This window comes from Podarcis pityusensis, assembly GCF_964106645.2.
Source record: "Podarcis pityusensis genome assembly, chromosome: 5".
Lineage (NCBI taxonomy): Eukaryota > Metazoa > Chordata > Lepidosauria > Squamata > Lacertidae > Podarcis > Podarcis pityusensis.
The window spans coordinates 69,089,884-69,099,794 of record NC_138032.1 but is presented as its reverse complement, the minus strand read 5'-3'; the positions used below and the strand labels follow the sequence as shown (position 1 = coordinate 69,099,794).

Sequence of the window (9,911 nt, the reverse complement as noted above, 5' to 3'; positions counted from 1 at the left end):
TATACAGGCTGAAACACATTTTTTCACACAGCTAAATAGGCAATCATGGAGCAGGCCTTTGAGCCTTGCCAGCCTTTCAAATAAGTGGAAGAGTGACAGACAAGTTAATACAGTGGGCAGGAAGGCGTAGATCACAAAGACGAATGAAAGCCTTGAGATGACCGACTAGTATTCAATGTTAAATTGATAGTATGAACTGTTGCTTTAAATTAAGGAGACAAGTTGTGCCTATAAAGGAAGAAACAAACAAACCAACGCAGAAACGGCTTCTGAGCTTATAAGCCCATTCCACTAGCAATTCTGGCTGGATCTTCAGTTTTGCAAATTTTTGATGAGTGGCGATACAAAGGCTAAATGCGGAAACAGGAGGCAAGGCTTTTAGTATTCCAGGGTTCCTCACATAGGAAAGCTCATCATCTTCCATCTTGCTCATGAAAATAGGGCTGTTGGCTGATGAGCCCAGAAAGCCGCCAGCTGCCTGAAATAGCCCTCCTCTCATTTGCATCTGGCAGCAAGGCAACTGTATTTTATAGATTGGCTGCTGATGGAAAGTCAAACCTGGTTAAATTCACAAAGCTTCCCGGAAAGAGAAAGATGACATAGGAAAGCCTGGCTGTTTGTTGGGAACCATTATAATTAAAGTAATATTTTACAAGCGCTCGAGAACTCTGTAAAAAAGCAGCTTTAAAACTATTGGGGGGGGGGAACAATTCACGATGAGCAAACACTCTCATTTAAAGGGGGGGGGAAGATTATAAAGTGGGGCATATACATTGGAGTGCATATACAAGTCTGGACGAAAGGATTGCGCAGAAAAGCCATAAATGCTTAGCCAAGCCTTTGAGCATTTAACAGAAAATTAAACAAGGGCTGTCCTACTCTTGGGCTTCCATACTCTTCTCCTGTAGAGGATGCTGACAAAAGGCAAATATGGACGCAGAAACAGGCCTACCGTAGCAATCCCTCCCCCTCTCCACCCTTCCCTGGACATATTTTGCCTTGAAACTCATGGGCACCGAAAAGAATAGTACCAGCTTTGACATTTATCATATATGTCAGGTTATAGTCCCCTTCCTCCACGTACTCTTTAATAAAAAGCCCCACAATTTCAAAACAGCTTCAGGATCAGGACAAGATGAAGTGTCGAGTCAATCTGATGGGCATTTCTTGCCCCAGCAGTACTTAAAATTCTAGCCGCTGCTGATGCAAGCAGTATTGTTGCTGCTGCTTTGAAGCATCCTTGCTAAGCTGTTTTGCTGGAATGCAGGAGTTTGTTCGGGAAAGAGAGAAAGAAGCTGCAATATCCAAAGCTAATTTTTCCGGTGGTCTGCTTAGTTTCCTTCCTGAGAGATTAAAACGAAAAGGAAAATATGGAAACTGTGCGGATGCATGGCGGGAGAGGGTGGGGAGGGGGCAAAGGGGCCGAGATAAACGCTGAAGGCAGAGTGCGCTCGCATTTCTGCTTAGGTATTTTTAAAGGAAATGTTGCCGTTGTTAACAGTCTTTGCCAGAGTTTGTTTTTCAGTGCAGCAACGGAAGGAATGCTGTCATTCCATGGGAGGAGGCCTTTGTCCACAGAACACCGAATGTGATGACGCCACTTATCCGGCAGAGGCAGCACAGCAGCATTCGTGATCCTCACCTCTGTGTTGCGTCTGGACCACTTCTCCTGGTCCGTGGCTACTGCTTGGGCATGGCGAAATCCCACGCCGTCTCCTGAGCACATTTCCACATGGCCCTCATGAGACGTGTAAACCCCATGTCTTTGGGCTTCTCCAAGCCCCTCATAAGTCTCTGCTTCATAATGGCAACAAACTCCTTGTTGCTTAGCTCTCCGTTCCCTGTTAGAAGAGGGGTGGGGTGGGGGAAATCAGTTAAGACAATTTTAAAATATGCTCCAAAAACCTCAGAAGGCATCAGCCAAAGAGCTCTGAGAGTAGAATTACTTTACGGCTCACCTACATTGGTTGGCTCCAGACTGTGAGAGGGATTCAAGCACACATACTGGAAAATTTAGGTTTGCAGAACTGAAGTGGATTAAAGCGCTCTCTCACCTTAGTGCAATAAGTCCACTTTAAGAACAACAACAACATGAATTTATTTATTTATTTATTTAGCAGTTAGGAAAGCGAGAGGCAAATGCATGATTAGCAGGAGAAGTATAAACACAGAGCAAACAAATGAGGACAAATGGTCATATGGTCTCCCTGCAACTGAATCAGAATGAATACTCTTGTTGGATTCAACTGTGATGCAACTCAGCCTGCTTTATGGCTGATGGGGTTTGCATGGAGAAAAGGTAGACAGAGAGAGGGGAACCTCCAAGCTTCCTAGACTCTCTTTGACCTAACCTGTGCTGAACTTCCTTCTGATGTTGATGCCTCATAGGTTTGCTGACCTCATTTCCTGCTCCTCTCCTTCTTCTTCATCCCACCATGAGAAAGGAGACACCTTGTGTCTCTCTGCTGAGATAAATGACCAAGCACGGTTACTTTGCACCTCCAACTTAGTTAAACAGAACTAGGAACTCTTTTACTTGTATATCCTGTAATTAACTTAGCTTTCCTATTTTCCATGCTAAAAGTCTCAGTGTGATTGTTTCGAAAGGTTAAGCATGCTCCTCCAAGGCATTTCAGATTTCTGCTGATGCATATAAATTGTGTATGTTTTCAGGTTTTAGGCCCAGGGTGTAAGCAGCTTCCCTAAGCATTGTACAAACGAGATGAGGATAGGAAAAGATAAGAAAGGCAGAACAAGTGCTTGACAGAGAATGGACATGATATTCTCTGTGTGTGCTTTGTTTAAGGAAATCAGGATGAATGCTCAATAAAGAGGTTGTCTGAAGGAGCCCGCTGACACTCATTAGCACCAGCCATTTATCACACTTTAACATGAATTTAATTGCACATCTTATTTGTGATGTTTGAACAAGCCACAGGGTGGGTGTAGCCCGTTCAAGCCTTCTTGGATTACAATGGAGGTTAAATGTGCACTGAAAGCCTTGAACACTAGCAGAAATTTCATTTTGACCCAGGGAAGCTGCCTGTCCTGTCTTCACCTTGTTGCCTTGACCTTCTGGGCTAAAAAGATGGATTTTCCTATTAGCTTGTGTCTTTATTCTCTTATGAAGATGACACTTTTCGGCTGTTGTGCAAATGTGTCGTTCTTGTAAACCACAGGCGAAAGAGAGAGAAAAAGGAAGGAATGTCTATTTTGAAGAACGACAGAAGAAAATTCCAATTCTCTTATCTCAAGCCGTAGCCCAGAGACCATGTAGACGTATGAGATACAGGTGTCACAAGGTGATTCAAGGAGACTCCAACCCTTTAAAAACTACAAAGAACTCAGATTTCACAGGCACTTTAATCAAGGCAATTCCCTGCAGACATGGAAAAGATGTTATTCCACACAGCAGTTAAGGTGGAGTGAAGTTTTTGAAAGCTTATATAGCTCACTGTCCCCACCGCAGGTAATTAAGCAGGTAATTACTGCATCAGAAGCCATGCCCAATTTACTCCCCTCTTCCTCATTTTCTAACTCCATTCAGAAGTGAAGATGCCATTTCTGACTAGGCTGAACTTGCCAGTAACTTAACTCACCTATGTCTCCATCTTAACTCTCCACAGAGCAAGGGATTACCCCCAAACACTCACAACATAAGCCTTTTTCAGGTATTATGAAAATGAGTTGTCACATGAAGTGGGGGGAAATGGGAATGAGTTTGTGCTAGCTCTGTTCTCCTCCCTCTGTGTGCCCAATAACAAGTTTGAAAATAACTTCTACTCTTCTATGAGTATGATTCAGTTTATGGCTTTTCAAAAGACAGCATGCTGAGCCACACATTGGCACATCTATTGTAGCATTTACTGCCCACCAGAAGTTAACGGTTTCTGCACCCTTTTTGGACAAGTCCAGTTATTTGTTTTTACGGACATTGCTGGTTCACTGAGCCTGTAACTTAGTGCTGCTCTGCTATCTTAGCCAGATATAAACTCTGTTAGTAGTGCAGATCAATGTATATCCTCAGGGAAAGGTAAGCAGCTTTCCATTGCCAGTCTGATGCCTATGTCCTTTTAAATGTGTTTGTGGAAGGTTTGTTATTGTTTTTATTATGTATTGCGTATTCCCATTTTGTATTTTTATGTTGAGAGCTGCCCTGTGATCTTCGGATGAAGGGTGGTATACAAATTTAATAAATAATAATAAAGTAGCAATGATAATTTCAGCAGAATGAATCAGTAAACCAAATCCCACACACCTTGGTTTGGCAGACCTGCTATCGAGACCATTGGGCCATGCTCTGACAGTTTCCCCAAGACCTGTGTACTCACAGTACAAAGGAAAAAGTATATCTTATTTCAGGTGCAGCATGGGAGCAGAAAAACCTTTCCTATGGTATTATGGCCCAGTTGGGTTTCTACACAGCCAGTGTCAGGCAAGTTTTTATATCTGAGATTCCTTTTGTGTAAGCGGGTGGCGCTGTGGTCTAAACCACAGAGCCTAGGGCTTGCAGATCAGGAGGTTGGCGGTTTGAATCCCCGCGACAGGGTGAGCTTCCGTTGCTCGGTCCCTGCTCCTGCCAACCTAGCAGTTTGAAAGCACAAAGTGCAAGTAGATAAATAGGTACCGCTCTGGCGGGAAGATAAACGGCGTTTCTGTGCGCTGCTCTGGTTCTCCAGAAGCGGCTTAGTCATGCTGGCCAGATGACCTGGAAGCTATACACCGGCTCCCTCGGCCAATAAAGCGAGATGAGTGCCGCAACCCCAGAGTCATCCATGACTGGACCTAATGGTCAGGGGTCCCTTAACCTTTAAGTTCTTTCTAGGCTTTTATTTGAACACTGGAATGGCTGGAAATAATGTTCTTTCACCTTAAGACCAAAATGTGACTGGGAAGGCAGTCTAAAATTAAGTTAAGGGGAGTTATTTCCAATGCTTGGGGAAGAGGAGAGAAAGATGAAAGAAGAGTGAGAGAAGATGATCTTTGAGTTCTTTAGCCTTCCAAACATTACAGGCAGAAATACAGAAAAGGATGCTAAGCCAAGGAAAGGTGTTGGAGGTGATTAAACCAGGCACAGTAATACGAGGAAGCATCATCTTGCATGTATATTACATTACACTTGATCTGTTTGAACAAGGCTAGAATTCTTGTCTTGGACAGAGTTCCATAGATTGTTAATGCCTTGTTTGTAAGTTGATTGCCTGCTTAGATCTAGGCAGCATTTCCCTAGTCCTCAACCACAATGGGAACGCTGCCTGCTTCAGAAAAGGGCAAGGCTAATATACAAGGGTATTTTGGGAGGGAATGATAATTCTTAACATACAAAACAGGCATCCCTTTTGCTATTCCTTTCTGAAAATCCCTGCCTCTATAGAACTCCATCAAGCTGAACTTTCTAAACAAAAATAATTCTTTAGTTCAGTGCAAGCAGTCCTTTTCAGAACTGAGATAAAACCTTTAAAACTCACATTACTGGGAGTTGGGATTAAAGGCAGCACACACACAATGAAACCGGGGGCTCTTTATGAAATTGTAATTTTCTTCTTCCTACAGCACCTATGTAAATGCATGCTATGCAGCACTGCCTCTTGGACATGTAAGAACAAACAAGTTGAAAACAGGAGTCTGCAGGAGAGCTTTCAAATGAAAAGTGCCAACACAACAATGGTGACAAATTATTAAAATGGAAGATGGGAAATGGCAAGTGCAGAAGCTTTAGCAGGAGGGATACAACGGGCAGCATGTGTTAATTTCAATCATCTCCAAGGGCTGAGAATTTAACGTTTACTTGCTGAAGATTGTAATGGGGAAGAGTCAATATTTCTCATTCTGAGAAGGGAATGTCACCAACAAGACAAGACACATTATGCATTGCCTTTGACTGCTCCACTGCCTTTGAAATCCCACTCCAATTTCCTATCACTTTTGCAGGCATGTTTGCTTCCCCCAGATCTCTTGACAAGGAAAGAAGAGACAATTTGTGCCAGCTCTAATCCTGGTGCCTTTTGCTTATCACCTGGAGTCTCACCTAAGAGAGTTTCTGTCTCTTCCAAATTATTTCTTAGCAGCAAACGGTCCCCTTGCTCACTCTGCACATAAGTCAAGGAAGGCGTGATGGAAAGGAGCAATTCGGAGACCATTCAAAGAAGCTCAGCCCTTTAGGATCAACTTTCAAATCACCTTCTGCAGCATCTCTTAAAACCTTAACTGCTCACTCAGTCCTCCTCTCAAGGTAGTTTCAACATAATCCGTTTATTCTATTTGGCCTGGGAATCCCAGACCTTTCTTGAAGATTTCAGCTTCTGTCACTGGGAAGCTAAGGCTACATCTCTCTTTCAAAGGATGATCCTCTCAAAAGGATCTTCCATCCCCTTGCCCTCAGCATACCTTCTCCGGCTCACAAACGTGGCAGAAGTAAGAAATAGCTCTGGATTCAGAAGCCAAAGAAAAATGTAAAAACTGTCATTGCTGGATCAGGTTAAAGGTAACCTGGTTAGACGAGTGATCCCTGGGCAAACTCTCTAGCAGGATGGCTGCAGCCACCTCATTTGTCCCGGTCCATAGTATACTACCTTTTGACATTGTCAACTACAGTATTATGCCTAATGGACACTGATGGACCTACGCAAACATATGTCCTGACTTCTAATAAGCTATAGGAAATTGCCCAGAACCTCCTGGATATCTCCTTGGAAGGTCCATAAGCCTCCTTTTTAGTAATGACTAATGCATACAGGGACTGATGGAGAAGGCAGGGAGACCAATAGCAGCCAGCTCCTTCTAGTTTTGCTCCCATTCTTCTCCCTGCTGAATTCTACAAGGGTGTCAGGGACTGGCAGGACACTGATGAGTGTGCACCGGGGGAAGGGAGAGGGTGCCAGTGATTTGTGGGGAACTGTACCAGCCAGGCGGTAAGAGTCGGAAGCAGGGGAAGCTTCAGAGCTGGAGAGAGGAAGAGGCAGGCCACGGAAGTGAAGGCCAGGTGCTTCCCCGTTCTCCCATACACCACTGTCTTCCTAAAGTGGGAAGAACAGAGGCAAGCTTCCATGCAGGTGCAGCTTCCGGCTACGTGTGCGCAGCCTGTTGGGGGAAGGTACATAAACTGGTGGAGGGGGAGTGGTCCCCAGCTACTGCAGCTGCTCCATAGAGAGTGCACTAGGAAGAGCTGCCTAGATGCTAGACTGGGTCTCCAGTGCTGTAGAAACGACTGTGTTATTTTGGACAATAGAGAGTTAGCTCCCTGCTGTGTGCATTCCTTGGAAGGAAAGCACCCCTGACAAAGGGCAACATGAAGATTGAGAAACCTGACAGCCAGCGTCACCCTCTGGACTAATTGTAAGGAAGTAAGGAAGCAGGCAGGTGGGGGTTGGCTGAGGGCAGGATACGGTTGGTGGGGCAGAGTCCCATTCGCCCTAAGGAAGAAGCCTCTATGGCTCCTTTGTGAGTGAGCGTCCATTGCTTAAGAACACACATGCTGTAGGAGAGAAACACCAGGTAGGACCCGGGGCACCACTCAGCCATGAAGTTTACTGGGTGACCTTGGACCAGACACAGCAACTCAGCCTAACCTGCCTCACAGGGGTGCTGTGAGGACAAAAGGGGGGGGGGGAGTGGATGCTGCCTTGAGCTCCTTGGAGGTAAGGTAGGATATAAATATGATAAAGAAATATTAAGTGAATAAAGAATAAAACTTAGTTTTGCCTGTTAATTTTTATGGGTCAACTATGAGCAAATCATAGAGTTGGAAGGGACTCCAAGAGGCCAACACCCTGCAATCCAGGAATTTCAACCAAAGCATCCATGACTGCCACCCTATGGTTTTACATTTGAAAACAAAAACTACCAAAATATTACTATTTATTATAATTCTATCCCATCTTTCTCCCCCAAGGAGCTCAAGGCAGCATTCATGGCTCTCTCTTGCCACACCCATTTTCTCTTCCTGATCTCATTGTGACATTTCAGAAGAGGCCGAAAGACCGCAACTGCCCTTAAGCCACCTGCCTGTCAGCTTTATGGCTGAACCTGGGTCTCCTCAGTTCTAGACCAAGAGGACTAACCGCTAGCCCCCAATGTGATAGATAGAAAGAGAAGGGGAAGGTCTGCGTTTAAAATATAAAAGGACTCACCGTCACAGTCGAAGAGGGCAAACACCACATCGCACACGTGGTCTGACAGCTCCACTTTCGCCACAGTCTTGGCTACCTGCTGCATAGTGTCTGAAAGATTAATGAGAACAAAATGAAAATCAGATAGCAATAAGGCAGAGGCGATGGGAGGAACGCCACCTGACCCTACTGATGTCTCTAGTTGTCTTACTGCTAATGACAGCGGTCAGGATTTTCTGTCCCCCAATCCTGACTTTGCCCTGAAGGGACGAGTCCTCTTCATACCCAATACAATTGGTAGTTGGAAAACGTGCTGAAACCAGCATGTAATTTCTCATCTAACTGCAGTGCTGAAGTTAATCACAGCAGATGCAGCCTGCCTGTCCTGCTGATGGGCATTTCATTACAATCCATTGGACACGGCAGTGGAGAAATCAGGAGAGCGCTAGGAGGGTCCAGCAAAGGCAATGCATAGAGCTTTGAAATCTCAGAAATATGCAGGCAATCCACTCCCCGACCGCCAACATGTTCAGCAGAGCATTGACGGCTCACTCCCAGAAGCACAAAGCTCGCCAGGAGTCTTTGCCCTGTCAGGTAGCCTAACTCAATGGGTGGGAATGGTCCCTGAACAGCTCCCATTTGTCAGAATGGGGGCTGCACAAGAGGAAATCTTGGTGGGCTGCACCCTGTGTTAACACATACACATCCCAGAGCCTGCCCCTAACAACTTTTTAAATATGTAGTGACCATAGATTAAGCAATATACCATAATCAAGACAAGCTAGATGAAACTATGGGTCAAGGAGAGGGAGAAAATGAAAAATCCTAATTAATGATCAGTGAAGATACTCCTCTCCAAGGGTTTTGTCCAATGTTACTTCTACTCAGAGTAGACCTACTGAAATTACATTCATTTCAACGGCTTGAGTTGAACTTAGTCGTACTCTAGTATTTATTGTGCACACACACACACACAAACCCATCTGAAGTTGGATTGCCTGGCTTCCTTTTTGAAATTCTAGTGGAGAGAATTCTGCCCCAAAATATCCATGGGATGCTAAAGAAAACAAGAAATGAGAAGTGAAGCCCACTCAGTTCTTACTGGACCCCACTCAGGGAAAACAGAAGTGATCCCCAAGGAAATGACAGCACGCAACAAACAGGTTTCATAATGTTTGCTATGTGAAGCATTAGTGATAACTGGAGAGCCAAGATGCCCAAAGACATGTTGACAAACAAATTTGCCCGCAATAATTACTGTGCAATAAATGGAATGCATTTTATGACAAATATCGAGATTCATTAAAGATTTCACATTTCATTGATTAAAAACAGGCATCCAAAAAGAAGAAGAAGAAGAAGAAGAAGAAGAGTTTGGATTTGATATCCCGCCTTTCACTCCCTTTAAGGAGTCTCAAAGCGGCTGACATTCTCCTTTCCCTTCCTCCCCCACAATAAACACTCTGTGAGGTGAGTGGGACTGAGACTTCAAAGAAGTATGACTGGCCCAAGGTCACCCAGCAGCTGCATGTGGAGGAGCGGAGACGCGAACCCGGTTCCCCAGATTAGGAGACTACCGCTCTCAACCACTACACCACACTGGCTCTCAAAAGTAAGATAGCAGATCTAGGATGAAACTTGCATCTTCAACCACTCCGGCAGCTACTTGTTATCCACACTGCTGTTATCTATATAGCCCTATTCAGGCATTATTCTCTCATATGATTAATATCAAGTGAGGAGCCTGCAGCTGTTGGCCCCAACCCTGCTGCCACATCTCTTCACCCTTGTTGCCCAGGGGAA

General features: G+C 44.7%; 1 protein-coding gene across 1 annotated transcript in view; it reads right to left on the bottom strand.

The window, feature by feature from the left end:
- Nucleotides 1-614: 614 nt before the first annotated feature.
- Nucleotides 615-9,911, bottom strand: part of MICU1 (mitochondrial calcium uptake 1) — a 129,325-nt gene continuing 120,028 nt past the window's right edge. Inside the window, exons 11-12 of the mRNA XM_081004734.1 lie at nt 8,130-8,219; nt 615-1,841 (exon numbers count right to left, since the gene is read on the bottom strand). Of these exons, the coding sequence (XP_080860860.1) occupies nt 1,681-1,841; nt 8,130-8,219 (251 nt within the window). The 3' untranslated portion in view covers nt 615-1,680. The remainder of the gene's footprint in view (nt 1,842-8,129; nt 8,220-9,911) is intronic.